Source organism: Heloderma suspectum, chromosome 4 (assembly GCF_057233095.1).
Source record: "Heloderma suspectum isolate Gila_16-S chromosome 4, 16-S_ref, whole genome shotgun sequence".
Lineage (NCBI taxonomy): Eukaryota > Metazoa > Chordata > Lepidosauria > Squamata > Helodermatidae > Heloderma > Heloderma suspectum.
Genome location: NC_139461.1, coordinates 26074157 through 26100565, shown reverse-complemented (window position 1 = coordinate 26100565; position 26409 = coordinate 26074157). Strand labels below are relative to the sequence as shown.

Sequence of the window (26409 nt, the reverse complement as noted above, 5' to 3'; positions counted from 1 at the left end):
AGAGCCTAAACCTCACCTGTTGGAGGAACTCGTGGAGGCTCCGCGGGCTGGATTGGGGTGCCTGGTGGGCCAGAGGTTTTGCACCCCTGATTTAAAGCTTGAGACCCAGATATCTGAAGTAGCACCTCTCCCTGTATCAGCCTGCCCATGCCTTAAGATCTTAAGGGGAGGGTCTTCTCCAAGTGCATATGCTACATTATGTGACAACAAGGGAGAGAGTCTAATTGGTTGTGGCATCCTGGTTGTGGCACACCCTCCCCATGGAGGTGAACCTGGCGCTCACGTTATCTTCTTTTCTGCAGCAGGTCAAACCCTATTTGTTTGCCCAGGCATTTTAAATTGGTTTATGAAGCCGGATGGTGTTGCTGCCTGTTTTATATAACTTCTGCCTTCTTTGTTACGATTTTACTAAGATTTTTTTTTCAATTGGTATGAATTTTATGAGTAAACTATTAAACTAACACAAGGGGGAGCCAGTCAGTCTCTATCAAAGTTAGAGAAATTACTTTCTCTGTTAATGCTGCAACCTTAAACATACTAACTTGGAATCAGCTCCCACTGACCTCAGTGTGGCTTACTTCTGAGTGAGCATGCATAGGATTGCATTATTAGTAGCAAGGCAATAATAGTAATAGAGCCGTTCTTGAGAGAATTTAGAGTTTAACTTGGGGTGCTTCCCAATCAGTGCCAATCAAAAGGTATTGGACAGCTATTCTGTTTTTCCCTCCTTAACAGTTTTTTTTTTTTCTGGGAAGTAAAAAGGTGGAAGAAGCGGTGGGAAAGCACAGGTTACATACGGGAGACAATGTTGTCTGGAGCCTTTGTACAGTTCTGTGAATGAGGCAGGGCATTTGCACAGTAAAAGACTCATCTCAAAGCACTTTTAGTTTGTGACTGCTGTTATAACTAGGGAATCATTAAAGAAGTAAATTTTAAATCAACTTTGCAGGAATGTTTTCATAGGCCCTTTATTGGCCCTCTGCTCCACTTGCCTCCAGGATGTTTTATAGGAGTCAGTCCTAATAAAGAACAGCTGGGCTCAGCAAGTCCTTGAGTGTTTCCATTCCCTGGACTGTCTGGGCACTGCCATCGGCACTTATCTCCCTGCATATCCCTGTGCAATCCCCTGGTTGCTCACCCTCAGTTCCCCCCAGCTAAGCTACCCATCCATCATTGTAGACAGGGCTGAGAACCAGCTAGAGCAGCACTGCCCTCAACCTGCACACACACACTACACCACTGGAGTCATGTCAGTGCTATTATGGCAAAACCAGTAGTGAATGCACCTGTTCCTGCTGGGAGAGGAGTGAGTGATAGAAACTACAGCTGTACCAACAATAATTTTTCAGAGATGTGGAAGTGGCCTTCTAGTGGCCTTGTTGCTATAATATGTACTTGTGTTTGGTTTTTTGGTGGTACTCTGACATGTTTTCTAATCAAACTGGTTTTGCAGTCCATAGCCTGGAAAATCTCAAATGAGATTTGTGAACTGTGAATAGCACTGATACAAGATGTACATAAGTGTTTTTGGTGTGACTCTGTGAAGCACCTGTTAGTGTCCATGATGAGTAATAAACACTTTCCCTTCTCTCCCCTTACCGGTGCGGTACTAGACAGCTTTTGAGCTTGGGAACTGGCAATCCTATAGTTCAGTTAATATTTGGTACACATGTTTTCTCATGTGAAGTTCAAACCTGCCCCAGCAAATTACTGTAATTTAATTAGTACTTAATTCAACTGCCTTGAATGGACAGAGTTATAAATGAATTGCTTATGAAAACTAAGAATCTGGTTTTCACAGTGTATTTGGAGGAATAAATTAGACTACTGCATAAAAAGCGAAGGAAGATAGATGCTTTTGAACTGTGGTGCTGGAGGAAAATTCTGAGTGCCTTGGACTGCAAGAAGATCAAACCAGTCCATACTCCAGGAAATAAAGCCAGCCTGCTCACTTGAGGGAATGATATTAAAGGCAAAACTGAAGTACTTTGGCCTTGGCACCAACAGCACTTACATCAGGGAGGAAAGAGAGAAACTGGTGAGAGAGAGAGAGAGAGAGAGAGGATGGAGGAATGAAAGCACTAGTTCATGCTACCCTCCTCCTTCAGGAAAGTGAGAACTGGGGCTCCTCCACAGTCATGCCTGGTTCTGCAGAGGGTCCATTCTTGTAGCTGCTCTCCTCAGTGGAGTGGCAGGAGTAATTCACCCATAGGTCAGTTGTTGATTTGGAAGGGGATGGTATCAAATTTATTAGCCAAAGGTTTTGCTGCAGGAGTCTCATTGGAAATGTATCTAGTTCTCTGTTTTCTAGTTTGAAAATATGATGATACCTTGAGAGCCAGTGTAGTGGTTAGAGTGTTGGACTGGGACTTGGGAGATCTGAGTTCTAGTTCCCACTCTATCATGAAGTTCACTGGGTGATTTGAGCCAGTCACTGACTCTCAGCCTAACCTGACTCACAGCCTAACCTGACTCACAGGATTGTTGTGAGGGTAAAATGGAGAGGATGAGAACTATGCAAGCCAGCTTGGGTTCTTTGCAAGACAAAAAAAGATGGGATATAAATGTAATAACAAAAATAAATAAATAAATAAATAAATAAATGCTGATATTTGGACAGCATAATGCATTTAATAATTTAAAGCACTTTATTCTTGAATGATAACATTTTCTTTATTTTCAATTGTTATATTTCAGTCTCTATGAAGAATCTGCAGACAATATACATCTGTTGGCAGATAAGCTTCCTGCTCCTGGTAATCTGAAAATGTTGTAAATCAAGTCTGTTTCCTCCAATATCTTAAAAAAATGCATTTTTAGTGACTTGGTTATATCATGTTTATCATAAATTGAGTTGCATATTGATGTACTGAAACTTATGCAAGTAGCCTTGCACGTTGTTTCTCTCATCCATATATAATTACTTTATCTGGCAAGTAGTTCTGCATTACTGGAAAGCTTGATACTGGGCCCATTCGCATGTAACAGTAGCAAATTGTGGGTGCTGGGTGCATTCCGCAACTGTTTTGAATATTCAGCCTCTGATTGGGCCAATCAGGGGTTCCTACATGATGTCTGAATCTGGACACAGTAGGTTAATTGTGGGTTAAACAACCCACAGTTAACCTAACTACTAGTTGTAATTAAGCCACAATTTGCTGTCATTACACGCAAGCCGGATCATTGTCACCAGCCAGTGTTCGGCCATCTGTTTAAGTGTTTCATACTCTGGGGCCAAAATGGCAGACTGGCTGAGTCAAGAGAGGATAGATCAAGGGGAATGGCCCCTCGATCTGGAGCTCTTCCAAAAAATTGTTGGTTGCTGGGGTCTTCCTTTAGTTGTTTGCAGTGAGTTCCAACAACAAAGTAATCATTTCTTTTCAAAGTTTCAGGATCCCAAAGCAGAGGCCACAGATGCTCTGTTAGTCCAGTGATTCCAGGGCCTTCTGTATGCATTCTTGCCTCTTCCGCAAGGAATAATAAGGACACTGCTCAAGACTCGAGCTCACAAAGTTCAAGTTGTAATGGTGACCCCCCGGCCTGGCCCAGACATTCATGGTTTTCCAAACTGATAGACCTCAGCATAGGAGCTCCATGAAGAATTCTGGCTTGCCCAGATCTCTTGTCTTCATCCAGACCCCAAATGTCTACAACTATGTGTATGGGGGTTGAATGGCAACAGGTTCTAGGCTCAGGCCTATTGCCAGGGGTAGTCCAGACCATCTTGGCTTCCCACAGATCCTCAACCAGTATGATCTCTGAGATGACTTAGATGGCCTTCCAAAGATGGTGCAGTCATCAGCAAGTGTTGCCATCTGACACTGAGTTCCCAGTTTCCTAGCCTTCTTAGATCAGGGCCTAGCAGCCAAAAGTCTTAAGAGGCATGTAGCCACTATAGGGAGCATTATACGTGCTAGAGATGAGTCCTCTCTGTCTGGACACCCCCAAGTCAAGTGTTTTCTCCACAGAGCTAGCTAGTTTCTCTTTCCTCTCTCCAGAAGTTCCCTACGTTGGAACTGTCCCTAGTACTAAGGGCACTCACTGGGCTGCCTTCTGAACCCTTGCACTCCATTTCCAATAAGATTCTCGGATAGAATGTAGCTTCCTAGTAGCTCTCACCTATGCCAGGAGAGTGGGGGAACTTGAAACCTTGTAAGTTAGGGAAGGACTCTGTACTTTCCATACTGACCAGGTAGTGCTTTGGCTATACCCAACTTCCATGCCTAAAATCAACTCTATATTTCATTATGCCCAGGAAATAGTGCTTCCTGTTTTTTGCCCCAAACCATCTCACCCTAGAGAAAAGAAGTGGCACAAACTAGATCAGCGTTTGCTTCAGACATACCCAGGGCACTAGTTGATAAGACTTTTGTGTCCTGTAAAGGCGGAGCTAAGGGTAAGAAGGGTACAAGGGTAACCATTAGTCTTTGGGTGTGAGAATATATCTCCTTGGCCTACCAGTACAAGTCCTGTCCTGTCCCCTGAAGCATTGCAACCCACACAATTCACAGGACAGCAACCTCAACTGCCCTACAAATCAGTGCCCCCATTGAAGACATTTCTAGAGGTGCCATGTGGGACAGTCTTTCCACTTTCATACGCCATTACAGAATAGCCAATTTTGCCTCTGCAGAAGCCTCCTTTGGTAGGAGGGTCTTGCAGCAGGTGCTATAGTCTGTTTTTTTTTCCTTTTCCCTCCTATATGTAAGTATATTGCTTTTGGACATCCCTTCACTGTCTGCTCCAATCCTCTGCTGACCAAGAATGGAAAGTTAGACTTACTCTGAAGTGTCCTTTTGGTCAACGGGGTGGACCAAACAGGCCCTCTGGTTTTTTTTGACAGGTCTCAACAAGTTGGGTGGTCAGGGTGCAAATTCAGGTTTGTGTTATTCCCCCACCCCCATTACTTAGTCAGGGACATTGCCAGAAGCCTTCTTATCCTGTGCGTCTACCTCTTTTCTCCGATGTTTTTACTCTTCTGAGATCTTGAGACGTTATGTTTGTTTTATGTTCTTCACTTAAGTCAAGTCCTGTTACTAGGAGGGACTTCTCTCCTGGAGGGATACAAAGTCTATCCAATTTGGCCCTGCCTTCTACTGAAGAGAGGAGTTAATCTGTCACTGTCCTTGCTGACCAGAAGGACTCTTCATATTAAGTCCAACTTCCTGTTTCTTGCTGTTGTTAGCAGCAAGTGTTTGAGTACCTATACATATGTTATACCTCTATCAAAATTGCTTCTACAGGAAAAGCAATGGTTGATGTAATATTGCACTCTTCAGAAAGAGATGCCCCGAGATTAAAAGACTGCTTACCTGTCATTGGTGCCTTGAAACACCTGAGAGAATGGCATGCAGCAAAAATCAGTATTGTAGCAAATGAAAGCAAAACGTGAGTGTTGGTATCTAAATCATTTGAATTAGAGAACTGATTTGGGGGTAGTCAATTGGGTCACCTTATGTGAAATATTATTTTTTACATGAAAGTTCAAGAAGTGTCTCATTTGGGCAGCTACTTTTAAAAACAAAATGCAAATTAGCATGAAAAAAGTTAACAAAAAGTAGGACACTTCCAGAATCCTGCCCTTCCAGAATGTTATCTTGGCTAAAGAGAGAGGCCTTTTACTTAGAATGTTTATGTTTGTATTTTTCTGGTAGATTTCTTCTCAGCTTAGATTTATACTTGAATTGTGTAAATGGGCTGTGAGTGTTGTCCGGTAGTGGTGCATGATGTGCTCTAATGTCACAGTGGGCCTGAGTAGTAGGCGGAGGGAGTGGTCTGGTTAGGAAAAAAAAAAAGTACTTTCCTGCAGTTCTGTCTATGTTTCAGTGCCTCAGCAAGACTTGGGAAAAATCTGAAAGCTACAGTATGGAGTGGAGTAGAGGCCAGTATAACGCAAGTGAATTTTTCATGCATCTTAAGATATATGTATCAAAGAGAATGTTTGAAAGAGTGTTAAAATATTAGTACTTTGCAAAAGAGAAACTAGTGAACAGCTGATAGTTGAAACATCATAGGAAGATTGTATTTAGTGCTATAAATGTTGTTTGAAGCATTGAACTTTAAGTATAAAGACTAAGTGAAAGGTTCACAACTTACTTTTTTTTTTTATTCTTACATTAGTTGGCAAAAAATCGCAGACTATCTTTCTGCTGATATTGTGGTTCCTGAAAACCTAAAAAACAGCATTGATTCAAGAGAATTGTGGAGAGGAAAGATTCAGATATGGGAGCGAAAGGTATTGGTGTGAAACCTTTGGAGGCATGGTGGCACATCCTGTATCTAACTGCTGAAAAATCTGTACTGGGTTTATACATGGAATGCCTTTGTACTTTTGATTGAATTTTGTGAATTACAGAACTTAAGTTTGCTTTCAACATAGGCTTTTGGATCCTAAGTAATGTTCAGTTGTCAGGAGTGTCCCATAAAGGAATCCAGCTTACTGGACACTCCTGCGGCTGGAAGAGGGTGTGAGGCAATTCTCACTGATTCCTCCTCCCGCCACAACCCCTCATACCCTAAAAAATCTGTTCGAGGGTTGGGGGGGTCTTCTGGAGCAATGTGTAGGTGGCTCAGGGGCTGCAAAGAGGAGGGGAAATCATTAGAAGGGCAGTACATAGTTCCCAAACCTACATGTGAAGTTGGTTGCTGTAAAGGAGTTGGAGGGATGGAAAGAGAGGAGTATGAAGGAAGCAGGTTCCCTTCTTCCTCTTGTGCTTCCCTTTCTTATTCCCACAGCAGGAGTTTTGTGGATTGGGGGTGGGGGTAGCATGTATAAAGAAGGAGGGAAATAGGATTAGATGGCAGCATTCTAATCTTACCTGTCTACCACCTACTTCCTTCTCCATTTTTGGAGAGAGAGCAAAAAGGTGAAGATGGGGCCAATGTACTTAAGTGCACACACAGGAAAAAGCTTATGCTACCTTTAAAAATGTGACAAATACTTTTTACAGTTGGGTTTTTTTAAAATCCAGTAATGTTTTGTTTCTAATGCCATTGGTTGCAATTTAATTTTTCATCTTAATTAATATTTCTGACTTCTTAAAAAAAGGGGGAAATTAGAGGTAACTCTTGCTTCAGATCTTTGTCCTCACTCTTCTCTAATACTTCTTGGGTTTTTTTCCAGTTTGGATCTGAAATGACTTTTCCAGATTTCTGTATAAAAGGCACTGCATCAGGAAGGCCACCCAGCACCTTGTTATTTAATACTTTCTTTGGTGCTGATGAAACTGAACAGACAAAGAATATGAATATTCATTTGCCAGAGGTAAAGCAAGTGTTTGATCTGTCTTTGAAAAGCACTTACTACTTTTTAGGACTCAGTAGCTGCTAAATCTAGGCAAAGACATGTGCAATAAAATAGAAGATGTTTTATTTTTAGTGAATTGGAAAACATGGCATTGATACAGAAAAGGGGAAAAAAGAAAGTATTTTAAAATCTAGCTACAAAGGCACATTTCTGCTGTATTGCTATGATAACTGACTTGGATTCTGACTTGGATTCTTGGATTCTGACTTGGATTCCTGCATTGAGCAGGGGGTTGGACTCGATGGCCTTGTAGGCCCCTTCCAACCCTACTATTCTATGATTCTATAAAAAAGGGCAAGGCTTATATTTGCACAGTCGCAGGAGCCTAGAAGTTAAAAGTCCATTTTCCAGTGACATAACCATGCTGCAGAAACCCAGCCTTCATTGTGGCCCACCACATGTTCTCCAAGAGAGAACAAAAAGCAAGCAAGAAGGGAATTTCAACTCCAGCTGGAACTGAAAATCTCTCTTGAATTTCCCAGGTCTGCTAGAAAGGGATGACGCATGAGTGATGTTATGCACTAACTAGGGGTTGCGGAAGCTTCTGCTTAGCAACAGATGGGAGAATCCACATCTCTTCTTGACAAGGGCAGCTCAGGGCAAAAGATGTGCCAAGTCCCCTGCCATTTGTGGCACTTAGCACATGCAAAGGAATCTGAACATAAACACACATTAGGAGACAGCTTGCTTAAAATGGGGGCTGAGGCGTTCGAAAGAATGGAAGCTGGTAAAAGCATTGTTTATTTAGACTTAAAGGCACCATCAACATACAGGGTGTCTTATAGAGTTACACAGGTAAAATAGACAGGGCCCTCCCCCCAAGAAGCTTGCAGTTGAAGATAGTGGGGAAAATCAGCAAAGGGAAGAAGTGAAATATAGGAGTAGGAAGGGAAGAGTGCAAGTAAATGCAGTTAGTTGTTTTTAAAGCTTGATTACTATTGGGAATAAGGAATGAACTTCAGTTTGGCCAAAAAATCAGTCCAGCGTAGATTGCATTCATCATAATTGCCAATTTTCTTTTCCAGTGGCAATCCTAATCACCTCATGGTATGCTATTACAGAAGGTTCCCTGACTTGGGAGGGTTTGAGGTATGCAGAGGAAAGTGAAAGTGGAAATTTCCAGTTTGCAGGCAATGGCCTGGTTTCCACACGACAGTGATTAATAACCGACTTGTGCTAGCTCATTTCCCTAATTGCCCTCGCCAGGTGCAGCTTGTCATTACATGCAGATCTGACAAGGGTAGATGGCTGGGGTGGTTAACAAAGAACCCAGCAACCCTACAACAGAGTGTGTGTTCTGGCTGGTTTGTTAACCACCCCAGCCACCCACCGTTGCCAGGTTCACACGTAATGGCAAGCTGTGCCCAGTGAGGGTAATTAAGGAAATTGGACGGCACGCACCCAGTATGTGTGGGGATGGTTAATAAGCCACCATGGCTTATTAACCACCCGCACATGTCAGAACCAGTTCAGTGTTTTGTATCCCAGCCATGACATATAGAACTATTGTTGTACACCTTGCTTAGAAGTATTGATGGGATGTGTCGGATTCTGCAAATAGTATCAAAATAACCTTTTCAATTTAATTTCTTTTCAGGTTTTCCATTATTATGGTCATGCATTAAAATTTGTACAGATTGTGCTGCTGTCTCATCTGCCTTCATCATTAGTGTCAAACCTTCAGTTTGAGCTGTATCCTTTTGTTGCAAGATACATTTTGCTTGATTTAGGTGTTTTGAATATGTGCACTGTTGACATTTCATGAGCAGGACATGTTTGGAGAGGTAGTGACTACCCTTATACATGTAGCTTTGTCACATTTTAATGAATGATTTGGTCCATGGGGTCACGAAGAGTCGGACACGACTGAACAACAACAACAACAACAATATTATTTTCATCACCATGGAACAGTCACTTGTTCTACACGTGTAGACTAATCTTTACTTCGGAGTAAGTGTTCTAAAATATTGGAGCTAATGAGAAAAAGGAGCTAGGCCTGATCTATATATACTTTGGTAAAAGTTGAATTATAATACAATATTGGAATGGACTGGAAGCCTGTTTTAAAATACGTTCTCCAACATTGTGGAATACGCTCACATGTAGAGAGAAATATTCCCTCCAACATGGGGAAGGTTTGCACGATCACAGAGGGAAAATAAGCCACGGTGGCTTATTTTCCCTCCCCTTGCATGCAGGTATCGAGCTGCCTAATTGACACAATTACCCTCACTGGCACGGGTTGTCATGATACCTGAGCCTGGCAAGGGTGGGTGGCTGGAGTGGTTTATAACCATCCTGAAATACGTGGCTTGTTCTAGGGTTTCAGGGTGGTTTGTAAACCACCCCAGCCAGCCACTCTCACCGGATTTGGACATCATGATAATCTGTGCCTGGTGAGGGTAATTATGGTAGGTAGGCAGCTCACAGCTAGCACACATGGGGAAGGGAAATAATCCACGGTCGCTTATTTTCCCTCCATGATCATGTGAACCTGGTTACTGTGTGATCAGGCTTGTTTTTATGTACTAGAGATACAGTAGCAAAGTGGCAATAATTTATAATGCAGAACAGAAGACTGGCTATGAAACAGGTATATATCAGTCCACAATTGGTATGTGAAAGAAATAATGGTCATAGAAACAGCACCTGCAATAAGCAATAAAGTTTTATGATTTTGAAATGGAGCCAAACTCTTTAGACACCGACTAGAACTGCATACCTATGTAATTACAGAACTTCTGTACTACTACCGAAGGACGTGTGTGTAGATTTCTGCTGTGTATGCTGGTGTAGTACTCTTGAAAAATCACTCCACCTCCATAAATCACAGTTTTATGAGAAGTTACATTTGATGGATTTTGACTTCCAATGCATAAACACATTTGAAAAAAATGTGTAGCATGTACAAATTTAAATGACTGTACTTCATGGTTGTGAAGATGTGACTCTTTAACTCGCTGTGTAGGAACTTGGCAAGAACTGATGTTGAGGAGAAATCGATGCTGTTTTGGGATCAGATTTCTTCTCTGCGTGGGAAGGTATATCATTGTTTCTTAGTAAAATAAAGCACAATGTAATTTTTATGTATTTGCTGAAAAACTGATCTACCAGTTTTTGATCAGGTACGCACAATCACAGAGGGAAAATAAGCCATGGTGGCTTATTTTCCCTCAGGCGTGCCAGTTGAGAGCCACCTAATTAGCATATTTACACTCACCAGGAGCTTCTAGGGTAAATTTGGGTAATGAGCACATTGGCTTAAATACAAATAATTAGTTGCAGTTTGGGTAGCGAGCCTCTTGGAAGGAAAACCAATTCCGCCCCCCCCCCCCCCCCCGATCTTTGGCTTCTCTTGAAGTGGTTTGCTTTGCAGCACAACATGTACGAGAAACAGTAAACCACTTTGTTCCTTTGGATAACTTGTTTAATGGGCCAGTTTGAATGTAATGCTAAAGTACAGTGAACAAGCTAGGTTAATAAGCCATAGTTTCATCTTGGCTTGTTTAAACTAAGCATAGTATAATCCCATCTTTTTTGGGCCCATGGGCCCATTTAGAATTTTGAGAGTGTTGTGGGCACTGTAACAAAATGGCTGCCACAAAGGGTGCTCACTCACAAAATTGCTGCTGTGGTGGGCATGGCCAGTCACAAAACTGACAGAAGGCATACTGCTGAGGTGGGAGACAAGTAACTTTCCCAGAGGCAGAAGTGGGGTCTTCTAAACACATAACCACTCCTTTGAACCCAGTTTTATACTACAACAGAACACTTATTTCACAGAAGGCAAGCTTTTTCTCTCTGCCAGGACCCCCCCCATCCCCCCCCACACACACAGAGGAGGAACAGGGGTGGGGATGGGAATGCAAACCAAGAGAGAGGGAAGACCCAGAGAGAAGGAAACATGGAGACCCAGAGAAAGAAATGGGGGTACAGGATTTACATTGCCCTTTTCTCTCCCCTGCCCTTCAGATAGATCACAGTGCTTGTTTCTTCCCCACATAAATTTACCAGTTTCTTTCTGTCTATCTCTTCAGACATTTTTACAGGGCCATTTCCCTTCTGGTCAATCCATTTTGGCCTTGCTCAGATGCTGATCTCAGCCTGGAAAAGTACATCGAGATGAGAGAAAGTGGGAAAGAGCAATGCATTTCTTACTTCCTCTTTCGCCTATATTCACTTTTCAAGAATAAGATTGCTCCCTTCCGATTTCTGAAGGTGGAAGGCAGTATGCTAGGGAGTATGCCATCAGGGGTTAGTTTAAACCTGGCACAAGGTTTAAACTAGCCACAGGTCCCCTAAATATGGATGTAACTGCTGAGGTTAGTCTATAAGTGGAAGGGAACGCTTCTGATCTACTCACAGCTATGCTAGAGGAGTTGGGGAAATGCAGAAGCCCAAGGCTTGTGTAGGCTTGTTAATAATGCTAAACCACAGTTTATTTGTTTATTTATTAAATTAATTAATCGCCCATCTGGCTGGTCACCCAGTTTAGCATCATATCTGCAAAGTCACATTATTTTTGAATCATCAACCATACGTCTGGGACTGTAAACGTACGGGGAAAAAGACTGGCATAAAAGTGCAGGATCTTCCCTAGCCAAACCATAGGGAACGTGTGCCTGAAAGTTGTGGTGATGTGAAATTGCAGTTTGCAATAAAAATTGTGCATTTCAAAAAGTGATTTTTAATATTTTATATGTTAACTGCTTAGAGATTTTATTATATTAAGCAGTATAGAAGTATTAATAAATAAACACAAAGAATCAAGTACATTTGTTGGGCTGGATGTTCCTGTAAACATTTCACTTGATTCTGTTTTTAGAGCTGGTGCAGACGTTATTGTAGCCAGCTGACTTGTGCAAATAGTTAGTTCATGGGAGTGGCCTATTCACATGAACACCATAACGAAGAATGAAGGGACTCCCTTGGTCATTCTTTGTGATTAGAGAATCTATGATTTTTTTCTAATTGTGAAGGAGGAGCTGCAATCTTTTTTCATGCCTATCTTCTGCCAGTGTTATAATGCTGAAGAAATGTAATTACATTCATTGTCGTCTCGCTACTCTTTCCTGATTTAGCCCAGAGCTCCAAAGGGCAACCTTCAAATAGGTAGATCTTAGTACTTCTGAAGCATTACGGGTGCTCAGGCTTGGACTTTGGCGAACTTGCATTGGGAGGGAGTTCCGTAGTTGGGGGGCAGCCACTGAGAGCACCTCCTTTTGCACCCTTTCTGTTTAAACCTGATCCCTTGATAAATCAAGCTAATACCTGATAGTTTATACATTCACATTCTAAGATTTTGATATATAATGGTAAGGAACATATATGTGCTTTCCCTACAGATAGGAGCTTTATTTGTATTGCCTTGCAGTGTAAGTGGCATGTTGATTCCTTTACCTAGCCAGCTGAGTACAAAAAAATGGAAGGAATATATAGCTCGGAAACCCAAAGTCATCAGTGGTGAGTAAAGTTGTGTATGTATATGCATTTTCACCATATTCCATGTTTTTCCAGCTTCTAGTAAAGCGGCTAAGAGATCACCCCTCTGAGTGTGTTTAGGTGTCACACTAAATTTTGGTATAGTGAGACATGAATGAGCCTAACATTCCCCGCTACCTCCTCTGCTGGGGCCGTGAGGAGAAGTTTGGAAGCTTTCAGTTGTTAAATTGTATTAGGTATTGAATTTTGATGTTCCTTATACAAATAAGAATTCATACACCAGGATGACCTACTAAATTTATTAATCTAAATAATAGATCAGGTTTGTTCTAAATGTACGAAGAAAAGTATAGTGTTTTTTAGTTATAAGTTGAATGGTCTTATCTCACCATTAAAAACAGGAATCCTGGCTCCTCTGAATCTAGAATTCATTCAGATTTAATCTAGATTTTAATGTATATGAACAAATTGCTTTTAATGTTAGTAAGGCCTCCCTCTGAATCTTTGGTTGTACAACTTCTTCTCTTCTCATTAGTTCCAGAAGTTGAACTGAAAGGAGAAACTTGCAACTATTATTTCTTAGTACAAGGCAATGGCTGTGGAGGATGTAAAGCAACATTGATCTATTCAGCCAGTCAGATCAATGGCTCAGTCACTCTTGCAGAAACAATTGGAAAATTGACCACAAAGACAGGAGAAACAGAAGCATGTAAGTCTATGGAAGTGAAATAAAATGGCAGAAAGTTTGTGTGATTTTCATTCCAAGTAGAAGAAGACGATATGGACATAGTGATTTCATTCTTAATAAACATTTAACATTTAAATCTTCAATATTTGCAGTTCTAAATACTAATAATTTTAAATGAGTCCTTAGAAAACTAATCAAGTCTGTGAGTAAAAAATGCAATTCATGATCAGCCTTGCCTATTATCTTTTTCAACCTGGGTATGAAATCTCACATACAGACTTGTTCTCTTGAGTGTGTTGTCACTGACTTTGAGATAAGTCTGGGATTCACAGCTGAAGACATAGAGTCCTGGTCTAATTGCAGAGATTAGCATTGTTCTCTTTCATTATGTCTTCCAGTAAAAAGTGTCCCCATTTTAGAACATGGTGTTTTTTTCTTTGTTTGCGTACAGGTCATCACATAGAGAATATACTGATCACATTCGGACAATTGCAGCAGAGGGAGCAATCATCGTGGCTGCTTCCCCTGTCCCCTCACGTGTCACATGTGTGGCCACCATTTGCATTATTCCCTGCAGCGCAGGTTGGCATGTTGTCTGAACCCGGTGGGGGGGTGGGCCTTCATACCCACCCTGCAACCACTATTGTGCGTTGAGGATTGTAAGATGGGTATGACACCCCCCCCCCCCCCGGGTTCAGACGACATGCCAGTCTGCAGTGCGGGGAATAATGCAAATGGTAGTTGTGCAGGGGCGGGGGGAGCAACCACGATAGTTGCTTTCCCCGCTGCAATCATCCAGACCCAGTCACTTACTGTGCCTCCTTTGAAAACAATAAAATGTGGGCAGGGACAACCTATTGTTGCTGTTTGGAAGATTTGCTAATAAGCATCCTGTTCAAATTTATCCCCAATTTGGGGAGAAACAAAATTTTTACACTGCATGTATAATATACGTAGGTATATTATCAAAAAATAGTAATAATATAACTTAATGAGCATCTAACTAAAACTGTATAACAGTTAAAAACACATCTCTTGACCACAATTCCCTCTTGACTTCAGAATCATTGGGCAATTTGAAGTACTAGTTTGTTGCTGTGCTTGGGAGAGAAGAAGTGATGTTTTCCTGAAGTCAGACTGACTGATGGCCTTTTTCTTTGTCTTCTGTTAACATGTAATTTGGCTTACTTATTTGAGCTGTTAGCTTGGCAGGTGCCTCTTTGGGAGTGCACCTGATCTCTTCTTGTGGGATGTTATATTCTGAAATGCTTTGTTGATCTGTTGTGGGGTCTGTGGATTGTCCAGCCTTTGGGGCAGTAAGAAAGGGATAGTTTTCAGCTCTGATTCTGTGAAAGATTGGGCATCTCAGTCTGGCAGTTCAGGGTTTCAGATATCCTATTCTGTTTTTTAAAAGATGAACCCTCAGACATACAGAATATATCCAGCCCTGAACTCTGTGACTGCTGGTTGTTAAGCTTGTGCAGCAGGCTCTTTTCCTGCTGGGTTTTGAGCCAGGATGTTTCCCACTTCTGTCATTCAGATTGTTGGAATCCATAATTTGATCTCTTCATGATTTTTAAGATCACCTCTTGTCTCTTCTGCCCTTCTCCACCCCTGCCCCCAACACAGGTTTGTTTCAAGAATTTGTTAGATCTCTCCCACATTTCCGTGGAGAACAGATTTTACAAAGAGAGAAGCAGCTGGCTTGTGTCCAAGCATCGGCTTTGAATCACTGCCTGAGTGAGTAACAGAGAGAACAGCCAGCTAGTGAACTAATATAAACTAAATTTATCATAATTTGGGGTTTAATTTGACAGTATTTACATTATAAACTCTGCAGAAGCTAGTAAATTCAAACCATGTTTAAAAGCATTATCATTGAGAAACAATTAAAAATACATACCAGGTAAGTCTTTGCTAAGAGGATGTGTGTGTTTTTTCTAAAATGCTTCAAACTGAATGTTGACTTCTGTTTGATTTTGTGGTAGGGGAATGTTTAGATAGCTTTCTTGTTGGTTAGCCTGGAGCTAAATTACAAGGCGTAGGGAAAGATTAAAATGAAAACCAGATTAAAAAATAGGGCTGGCAATAAAATAGATTGCCAACTTTTCAACCAGCCCTTGCAGCTGTGCCTAACAGTAGCTTGATATGTACATGTAAGCCCCTGACATTTATCTCCATGTTGTGAAAAACCTTTGCCTGGTGATTTCTACACATCAAGCTGTTGTTAAAAGTGGTGCATTTGACTATGGGATGGCAGGGAGTACAGCCAGCAGTCCGTACCCTATGTAGAAGCAAAACTCATCTATGAAATTATCCAAGGGAATATTTCTGGGCATGTGTTCATGCCGTCCAACAATTTGTCACTAGCTGTGGCAGTTCCTAATGCCTCTGAAAGAAGGCGGGGCGGGAAGGTAGCTTAGTACCTTATAGGGAGGAATCATTCCTCATTTAGTGGGCTGCAACTGAAGCTTTAGAACAGTAATTACAGGATATCTTTTCTTTAGACTCAATATATATTTAACGTAAATAGGTTTCCTCTCATTGGTGTGTTATCTGGGAACCGTTTCCAGACAGTCCTGAATGCAAGATAGGGAAGGGCTACTAAAATACTGATTGTACTTACTCAGAAGATCAAGGTTTGTTATTACTTCACGTATTCAAGGACTGAGTTTTTTTTAAGATCTCTTGGTTATGGAATGGAGGAAGGTGGACTCTTTAAAACTTAATCAAAACCACTGGTGTATTTATTAACTTTTATACGGCTCAGTTTCAAGTATTATTATTATTTTGCTAAAATCTCACAACATGGTGCACACTTACAAATGCATCGAAATCCAGAAAAAACTTTTCTTCATATCAAAACTTGGTTCTTTTTAGACTGCAATCCTATGCATGCTTTCTTGGGAGTACATCCCATGGGAACTTAGTGGGACTTGCTTCTGAATTAACATTCTTAGGGTTACATGGCACAGAGGTGGGGGGGAAAAGAGAACACTATTGTTATTTCCCTGATGATGGTCAGTTTACTGATGTTCAGTACATGTTTTCACTGAAACATGTACAATACATATACATTCAGTTTTTAGTAATATGTATTCAATATTTAGGCATTCTGTTCTCAAGAGTTGAAAGTTTGATGCTTGGTATTTTAAGTCTGCAATATTAAGCACACATACTTGAAAGTAAATCCCATTGAAACTACGAACTTGCTCCTCAGTTGAGTAAATCTGGTTAAGATTGGCCTTAACGCTGCAATCCTTATACATGCTTACTTGGGAGTGAATGATATGCCACCTTGAGAGGGTTCTGCCCTTGAGAGGGTTCTACCCTTAAAGGTGACCTAAAATAATTTTAAATAAATTAAATACTTTGTTTTTAGTATACAAGAAGTTCAAGACTAGGACTTGAAAAAGGAGTTTCCCTGACACCCAGAACCTCCTTTTTAAACATACTTGGAGAGTGGCTGCAGAAGCCAGGGCAGCAGATACAGCAGTCTACCACATCTCCCAGCATGCTCTGGTGTGCGAGAGAAGAAAGCTAGACAGGACTGATGAGAATGTCCTTTCCTTCCTGGCATGGGCAAATGGTCCACCACTCCTTGTCCTGTGGTAATTGTGAGGAAGACACACAAAATAATGGGTATAAAATACACAAATGAATGTATCTGATTTGCAGAATGTGTAATTCATGTAGTATGCATATTAGGATGTCCGGATTTGTGGAGAATTGGGATATGGCAATCCCATCCATATTGCATTGACAGTTCATTTGTGATTAATGACTCTTGGTTTCCAAGCTGTGCAGGAATATTTGTTTCTCTGTCTGAATCCAGTTCAGTAAGGGCACAGTCCTATGCATGTTTAGACAGAAAAAATTCTTACAGGTCATGCTGGCTGGGGAATGCTGGGAGTTGTAGGACTTTTTTCTGTCTAAACATGTATAGGATTGCACCCTAATCAGGGAAAATTTATTGAAAGAAAATTATAGCATGGAGAAAGTGCTTTTTTAATAGTCTGCTTGAAATGACAATGTAAGTTGTTATAGGTCGCAGTTAGAATAAAGGGTTTTTGTAAAAGCGATTACATTTGGCTGCAACCTGTTTTTTCTTGGTAGCAACATGACAGTGTAAATCAGTAACAATTTACTAAAGTAAAATTACAGTACATCTTATGTTAAGGATACCATGTCTATGACTGCAAAAAAAGCAAATTTAAGCTTCTGTTTTTTGTCTTACAGAAAGGCAGGGATCTGCAACACAATTGTCAGTGGCATTAGCTGGTGAACTGAAAACCCTGCTCACACGTACAAGAGAATACTTCTTAGAGCTGTGGAATGCTAACCATTCAAATAGTGTTTCTCCAATAACATCTGTCAAAACCAAAGGCCAGGGGACAGTTTGTGGTGGGTACCTCTTGGTTGCTTAATTATTGTCATTTGGGAAAATGCTTACCTGTAAAAAACACACACACACACACAACCCCATTGAGTTATTTCACCTTAAGAGAATCAATAAAAGTATGCCCATCTGAGCACTGTCGTTGCATTTAATTTTCATTTCACTTTCTCTCACTATCTAAGAAATCATCTCTGTGGGCTTGCTGTACATATAGTCTTCCCCCACTTATATTTGTTGACTGTAGTTTTAATAAATGCTGAATATTCATATTGCACCCAACCTAATTCAATGCAGCATGTCAAAAAGAAAGAAGAAAGGGTGATTGATCTTTGGAGAGGGTGTGGGTAGCATGGCCGTTCCCCCCTTTAGTTATCAGATAAAATTATCACGGTGTTGGTGAGTGGGTGCACAGATGCAATGGCGTTAATTCTGTTCCCACACACAAGCCACTATGAGGCTTGGATAGTGAAGGGGGTAGTTGAAGTTAATGGGCAGGAAGAGGTGCAATGCAAGACTTTGTTCCAGACTTTGTTCCAGAACTTGTGCTTCTTTAACAAGTTACCAAATAAGTGATGTTTGTTCATTTAGTAATTTAAATCCCCTTTTCCCAATTTGCTGAAAGCAGAAACAAAGAACAGTCAGAAGTAATAGTGTCCTATATAAGAGTTTATTGGCATAGACAATAGTTACCAAAGGGGTTGCAGAAAAAGAGAGATTTGTAAGTAATGCCTTTTATTGGACCAGCTTAGAAATATGCAAACTTTTGTTACAAAGAGCTCTTCATCAGGCATAATGGGAAGCTAGCTAGCACATTCTCAGTTGTGTCTGGACCAAAAGTGATTATGAGTGCACATAGATTTTGCTGTGGATTGAGGAGCTGTTTTGACTTTCCTCTTCTTTCCTGTCTTCCTTCCCTCTTACCCCCTGCCTCTCTCAGATTTGGAATTAAAAGGTTCAAATCCTTTGAAATGGGCAGAAAGACATGTCCTTCAGAATTTAGAAAACTTCGAAAAAATCAAACAAAAGACAAGGTAACATTCAACACACATGTTGAAAATTGACCGTTTTTATAAATTGCATTACCTCCACCCTCTTCCCTACCTAGCAACAGCTATCAGTATGGCTTGTGGTTTGATTGTGTGCGGTAGCTTTTCTTTCACCTGTTTAATTTTCCCTGTCAGAGTTTCTGAACAACTGCTGGGCCATAAAGATGGCCAAAAAGGCTCAGCGACATTACTTGATGCTAAAGAGCTGTTGAAGTACTTCACCCCGGACGGGCTGCCCATTGGGGATCTGCAGCCTTTACACATTCACAGAAGGTATGGTCTAGTTGTGCATGCAGCAGACTGAGGCATGTTTTGTAAGTGATGACAGCACTAGTCACCTGAATTTTCTGTCTTGAACTTTGAAAGGTTTGCTATTTGGGGTGTTAGTATATAGGTATCGATAGGCCCCCAGTCAATCTGTTTTAAAGCATATCAAGTGATTTCAGAGAAACTGATTGGTACGTCAGAGTCATGTTTATCTGCAAACTCCAGCTATTAACACTGCTCAAAAGGAAAGTGTGTGATGGCAATATTGGATATAGTGATTTCAGAATAATTTTTATCATTTGTTATCAGTCACTAATCTTTGCAACAAAACCACAGTACATGGTGGCGGTAGAAGCCTTTCAGCAAACTAATAAAGAGCTCTATTCAAACCGATCATAGTTGCTAATTTGACAATCTGCAATGAAGACTAAGGCTAACAAAGACTGTTCAGATTATTCTCATTTGGTGGATTTGAGATGAACTGGTGGATTGGGGCCTTCCGTCCTCTTTCCTCATGTGCAACTTTCCTTTCATTTTATTGTTTGGCACTAACCATAGTTTCCTGTAACATCTAAATCAGCAAACAATTGTTAGCGCTTGTCCTCCAACTCAGAATTGTAGACCACTGATTCAGTTTTGGAGGGCAAATACTAACCATAGTTTGCCGATTCGGATGTCATGCTAATCAGGAAACTGAAAGGGAAGCTGCGTTCAAGGGAGTGAGGGGGAGAGTATGAGCCTGTAGCTTATTTCCAATCCTTCAAACTTGCTGATCTGAGCCAGAATCTTCCATGGTTAGCTAATAAAGCTGTTTTCAGAATCTTGGCTAAACTATCATCACTACTACTACCAGGTACTTGGACCCAGCTCCAGCTGAGAATCCATCCCAGTAGTAACCCCCTCCATTTCTCTTTCCTTGTGTGTTGTGTCTTTTTTTAGATTGTAATCCTGAGGGCAGGGACTGTTCCTTTTTAATATTTGTAAAGGCATCTGTGTAAAATATCCTTTATGTGCTTAATAGTAATTTGTCTGCTGCTGAAGCCATATATATGCAGCAAGGTATGCACCATATTTACAAGATCAATGAGGGAACATTATATAACATCAGTTGAGACTTAATTGTACCAGAGTAATTTTAGTAATATGCTGCCAGTGTGACAGATTGTTTCCATCCATCCTGCGATAATTTATTCTGTTTTCTATAAATAAGCAATAACTTCAAATTAAAATGGATTCTCTCCCCTGCCCCACCCACTTTTTCAGTGACAAAGCTTTTCTTCTGACACCAGAGCTGACACCTCGAAAATTGAGAACTTTGCCATTTGAAAAAGCTGCTGGCTGCCATTACCACGGCCTTGAGTAAGTTCCCTTAGAATGAGTGCTGTGAACTATTTCCTCTCTTCCCTTATTCAGTGTAAATCCAATTCCAGATAATTATTTATTAGTTACATTTCTGCACCACCAACAGAAAGCATTTAAACATGTATGCAAGCACGTGCGAACACACATATACATATACACACACAGTTTTAACATTTGTTTCTGTAATTGCATAAAAAGGAACTTCACTTGAATTTACTAATGTAGAAGAATAATTTCTTGTTGTAAATGAAAATGTAATGCCTTGATTAAAATAATCCTGTATTTTTTATGGTCATGAGTATTCAAGACATTGTGACATTGCTTTCATTTGAAAGTATTATTATGGATTTTATTCACTGTTTTTTATTATTGTACATTTATGAGAATTGATTGTACACCACACCAAAATCTTTAAAAGGCTGAAAGGTGGTACAGAAATGTTTCAAATACATTAATTTTACATTCCACAATGGAAAGCACAGCCATCCTGGTCTTCTGGCATTCTAAATCTCTCCATATTTGTGAATGTGACCCTTGTCACATAATGGGGGGGATGGGCACCATTTTCTGTCCTTTGAGAAACTGTAGAAGTAGATGGACAGTCATACTCTCCATACTGGGAAAATGCTGAGATTGTGCGACCACAGCGAGTGCCATAGGCTATAGCCCCATATTGTACCCTGCTTGGCATAAAGGGCGCTCTAGCCCTTTAGTGGAGAGTGTTCCAGATGTATCAGCCTGCCCAACACTTATCCCATTCAGCAGGTGTGGGCAGACCTCTGGCCTGTGGGATCTACTTTGCTCTTTACTAGAACACTGAGACCCACCAACCGGAACCTGGCACAAAAGACATACACCTAGGGAGCAATCCCATGGCCGCTAGACAGTGGCTAGACAGCCGTAGGATATGCTGTTTTCTGGGAACCAACCTTGGAGCCCATGCTCTGAGGTCGGTTCCCAGAAAACCGACCTCCCCCCACTTCCGTGCTGCCTCGGAGGCAGCGCGGAACAGCCCCGTCCTCCGCGCTTGCAAGAGGAGCATGGAGGGGCTGGAAAGTGGCGTGGCTGGGGGCGTTCCGGGGCGGGGAGATCGTAGCTGCCTGTATGACACATTTGTCGTACAGCAGCCTCCTTCCGTGCTCCTGTGGCTAGATAGCTGCAATTGACTGTCTAGCAGAAAAAGCAGGGCAGGCGGAGCATGGAGGGAATAATCCCCTCTGTGCTTCTCCTGCCCTGCTTTGGATAGGCGGTCACCTCCGAGTTCGGAGGCAGCCACCTGTCTAGATAGGATAACGCCCTTAGAATTAAAGAATTCTGAGCCCAGGAATATCAGAACTGAAGAGAGGTCACGGTCCTTCCACACACAAAATCACTCCTGGTTAACCCTCAGCCCCATCTTTCTTATTTTCAGCAGTATAATATCGGGCGGGGAAGAGTCATTTTGTTACTGCCATTGTTAAAGAGCTGGGAGTCAGAAATCCTTGCTGATGTACTGCAAATCACCCAGACATCTGCCAGTAGATCCCAGTCTATCTTCTGCCCACCGCTGCCATACAGCACTGGATATGGCAACCCTTTCTGGGAATGCTGAAATGCCTTGAGCATGAATGAGACTCCACAGCAAGGACAAGGATATACCTCAGAATTAGTACTGTTGAACACGAAGTGACAGTGGTAGAACTGTCACAAATGCCTAATCAAAGCAAGGATTTTTCTTCTCTTGTACCTGTAGCATATCCATATAGGTCCCCAGGAAATCATAGCAGAAATGGGTCAAGTCCTGGATTTTGTCCTGAATAGCACCAGCATCCCTGGAGAAGTTTATCTTGTGAATGAACAATGGAGATTGTCTGCATAGCACTCTTGTATTGAAGTATGAAATACAGGAAGAGTTAAGTAGAGCAATCGGGTTCCAACGGTTTAGTTTCAACTTTAGTTTCAAGCTTTCGTGGTGGTTGTCATTGTTTGTTAAACTCTTTGAAGGTTTGGGAAACACAGTTTGCATGCTGAGAAGCAGTACTGGTTTCTTACTAATAGTCGCTCTTCTCTGTAGCTGAATACAAATGAAGAGGAAGGGACTGGCATAAGCACAAAGTACATTACCCATAATTTTGAAGAGAGTTCCAGAGCGCTGCCGCTGGGTCAGGTCTGCAGAGTTAGTTGCTAATGTGCCCTCATAATGTACTTGCTTAATTATGATGAGGCCTAAAGTCAAATATCTTGGCTTCTGGGTGTCTCATTACAACCCTCTGCCTGTTTACACAGAATGAAGTTGCACTGAGTTCAGTAGAGCTTGTAGTCCTTTAAGTATCCTGGATCTATACCATGTCTTGTGTGTCTGTGTGGGCGCACGCGCACATTTTGAAAAGTTTGGAAAGTAATAGCAGCTTACTATGTGCAGCTGCTTTTCCATTACTTCATTAGATATTTTAATATTTTGGATTCTATGATGTCAGTTGTATTAACAATTCAGCGATGATAACCAGGAAAGCGAAGTACATCGGGGCAGATACGGGGCAAGAGAGCCAAACACTGCCTTACCAGGATCATAGAGAGCTTCTTAGGGCTCATGCTGGCTGGGGAATGCTGGGAGTTGTAGGACAGTTTTCTTTCTAAACATGCACAGGGTTGCGCCCTTAGTGTCCTGACGTTTTAGTAGGGCTGTTAACAGCAATTCCAAGGAGTTTGGAATTTCCTGGTTTACGTCCCTTTGGTGCGGTTCCTCATCCTCAAAGTGAAGGGTGATATTTACATTACTTTCCTCATGTCATTAATTATCAGTCACAACTAGGTTGTAAAAAAGAGGAAGCTGTAACTATAAAAAGAGTGAGCAGAATGACACTTTTATTCAAGATAGATTACTATTTCAACTCTGTAGAATGGGCAGCTGTGTCTACTGAGAATATAAATAAAGAAAATTGAATACCATGAAATGGATGAGCAAGAAGAATTTTGTATTATCAGATAATGAGCTTGTTTCCAGTGGTAAAATTGAATTCATTACTTATAATGATTTAAAAGTCTTTTTCTAGGGTGGGAAAAAATGCACTTCAGGCTAAGTATGGTAGTATTATTTTGCTAGTAGAAAATTAGTTGATTTCTTCTGTCAGCATAGTGGAAGCACAATGTACTAATGCTCAGCTAATCATAATAGAAGCGAATCCCGTGTTCCAGAGCTATGAAGCATGTACTGAACCAGTGTTGATTGAATTGTCAAGCAAACCACTCCCCATGCATTTTATCTGCTAAAGTGGAAAGTGATGCTATTAGGCCTAATAGCTAAGTGGAACTTCCATGTTGAAGGAACAAACAACGGAGGATGATGTCTGTTGCCTTCATGTCCTGTTTCTGGGCTTCCTGAAGGCATTTGCTTGACTGCTTTTGACAATAGACTGCTGGATGGGCCATTGATTTGATCCAGTAGGGTTCTTTTTTTCCTTTTCCTTACCCCATATGTAGCTGAGAATGTGCACTGGTTGCTATATTTGAAATTGATTTGGTGCAGTGTTCTGGAAGCTATTCATCCCTTCCTCTTCAATACTTTGAGTGAAAATCCTTTGAGGATAATCCTGAATAATACCTAACATTTGTATAGTACTTCCATGTGTTCATACCACTTTACATGCACTGTCTGCTAGTAAACTAGTAGTAAACTAGTGCTTTGCATGCACTATCTAGAAGTTAACAATAAACCTGTAAGGTAAGTCAATATTATCATCCTCGTTATTGCAGATGGGGGACTAAAGCTGAGCATGGCTTGCGCAAAGCCACCTAATAAGTTAATGGCAGTGCTGAGACTCAAACCGGGGACCTGCTGATAGATGGGATATGTTTATAAGCTGATGGATCAAGAAGTCTCATACTGAGACCAGAGAAGCTACACACTTGCCCTGCTCTAAACGTTGGTTTCTTTTCCAGCCGTGGGAGCACTGTCTGAGTGGAGTTCTGCCCAGAATACTCCCACTGGCAGAAAGAGAAGGGAAGCAATCTTTGCCCATTCTCCCCTCCTTTTGCAGCCTGCAATACCATCTTGCCCACTGTTCTGGAGGGTCCTTCAACCCTCTGGAGCAGGTTTTTGGGGAGAGGAAGGAATAAAAAGAGATCACCTCCTGTCCTGCTCCAACTAGTTTCCATCCTCTGCTATGCAAAACATGGAGTTAATTACAACAGAGAAGTCAAGCAAGCACCATTATACAGGGTAAACATGGTTTTTCCAGAGAGAAGTCAGAGGAGTAGCCAAGGTCAAACACACAGAATATCAGTCAAGCAGAATCAAAGTCCAGAAGGCAGAAGTCCAAAGGTCAACACGGAGGTCCAGATATGAGTGAAGGTCAGGGAAGCAAGATGCTAGGCATGAGGAACTGAAGCAGCAGCACTGTTTTCAGCAAAGGCTAGACTGATAATGCAGGCTTATTACCAGAGCTTCCTGAGCCCCACCCAAGGCTCAGCTGCAGTACATTACAAGCCTTGCTCCTGAGGAGTTCCCTCCTCTTGAGGAGTCCTTCTTTGGTGTTGGCTACTTCTTCTTAAAGGAGCCCTGCTGATTTGCCTCTTAAGGTGATGATGTTCTCTGGTACTGCTCAGCCTCTGTTTCTGAAGCAGAGCTCCCCTCTTCCTGGGGGGACCGCCCCCTGAGGGCCTAGGCTCCCCTGATGTGGATGATTCAATGGCATCATCCACCTCTGGGAGCTCTAGCTTCTCCTCAGAGCCCTCCAGCAGGAGCATAACACCTCCTCCCCCCCCCCGTTCCATTTCAGTCCTGTTGGATTGAAAGCCTTCTGAGGATAGAAGAAGCCCTTCTATTCATGGAAGGACGACCATTGATCCAACCCATAGTGAAGAGTGGAGATGCTTTACTTTCAATTCTTGCTACTAAAGGCTGCTGAGGGAGACATTGGCTGAGCATATTCACCATATTTTAGGCTGCAATCCTAAACCCACTTACTAGGGAGTATATTCCATTGAACTTAATGGGACTTACATCTGAGTAAACATGCATAGGATTGCACCCTTGATCTTTGATATTGGACTGAATGAATGTAATATTTTATTCATTGTATTTTTATCCTCACTTCCTCCAAGGGGATCATGGTGACATACAAGGTTCTCCCCCCTCCCTTATCCTCACAACAACCTTGTGAAGACCCACAATTCTGTGAGTTAGGTTAGTCTGAGGGAGCGTTACTGGTCCGAGGATCATCCAGTCAACTTCACGTCTGAGTGGAGATTTGATCTGAGGACTCCTAGTCCAACCATCTATTCACTACACTATACTGGCCACACTGGTTCTCACTTACAGATGATATGACCCAGATTTAAGTAAAGTCAAAGTGGTTTTTTGATACTCTTGTCAAATTGTGGGTTGAGGGATTTGGTATATTGTAGCACAGTGCCAGCTCATTAAGATGGAAGGGAAGTGGACCCATGAGACTGGGTTTTACTCCATTTCATAGCAGACCATGTGAAGATCTTTTCAGAGATCTCCTAATAATTCAGCTAAGGAAGGCAAGGAAGACAGTCCCATATCAAAAGATACACAAAGGGTTCAGTTCTCTTTAATTGGAAACCATTGCTAGTTCTTCTGCAATGCTCCTGACTTTTAAAACTGTATTTCATTTTAGATACTGTCTAGACAACAGAAGAGCTTTGGAAAGAGATGTGGGATTTGCTGAACTTCAGACTCGCCTTATCCGTTATGAAACGCAGACTACCTGCACAAAGGAGTGTTGCCCTGTGCCGTGTGTCTTGAGTCCGCTCCCATCTCCTGCTGTCTTGTCAGAGTCTGGAAGCATCCCCGATGGGGAATCTTTACAAAGGGATCTCCAAGCGGAGGCATCCAGGCTAAAACGCAGATCAAAAGATCTGGATGGCTTTTATCCCAACAAGAGGTAATATG

At 41.6% G+C, this 26409-nt stretch overlaps 1 protein-coding gene across 1 annotated transcript in view; it reads left to right on the top strand.

The window, feature by feature from the left end:
* MTBP (MDM2 binding protein) overlaps positions 1–26409 on the top strand; it is a 38233-nt gene that overhangs the window by 5710 nt on the left and 6114 nt on the right. Inside the window, exons 5-18 of the mRNA XM_084848879.1 lie at positions 2698–2756; positions 5244–5388; positions 6121–6235; positions 7124–7264; positions 8904–8998; positions 10278–10350; positions 12655–12772; positions 13287–13460; positions 15069–15179; positions 17679–17843; positions 18776–18869; positions 19020–19157; positions 20415–20510; positions 26135–26401. Of these exons, the coding sequence (XP_084705005.1) occupies positions 2698–2756; positions 5244–5388; positions 6121–6235; positions 7124–7264; positions 8904–8998; positions 10278–10350; positions 12655–12772; positions 13287–13460; positions 15069–15179; positions 17679–17843; positions 18776–18869; positions 19020–19157; positions 20415–20510; positions 26135–26401 (1791 nt within the window). The remainder of the gene's footprint in view (positions 1–2697; positions 2757–5243; positions 5389–6120; positions 6236–7123; positions 7265–8903; positions 8999–10277; positions 10351–12654; positions 12773–13286; positions 13461–15068; positions 15180–17678; positions 17844–18775; positions 18870–19019; positions 19158–20414; positions 20511–26134; positions 26402–26409) is intronic.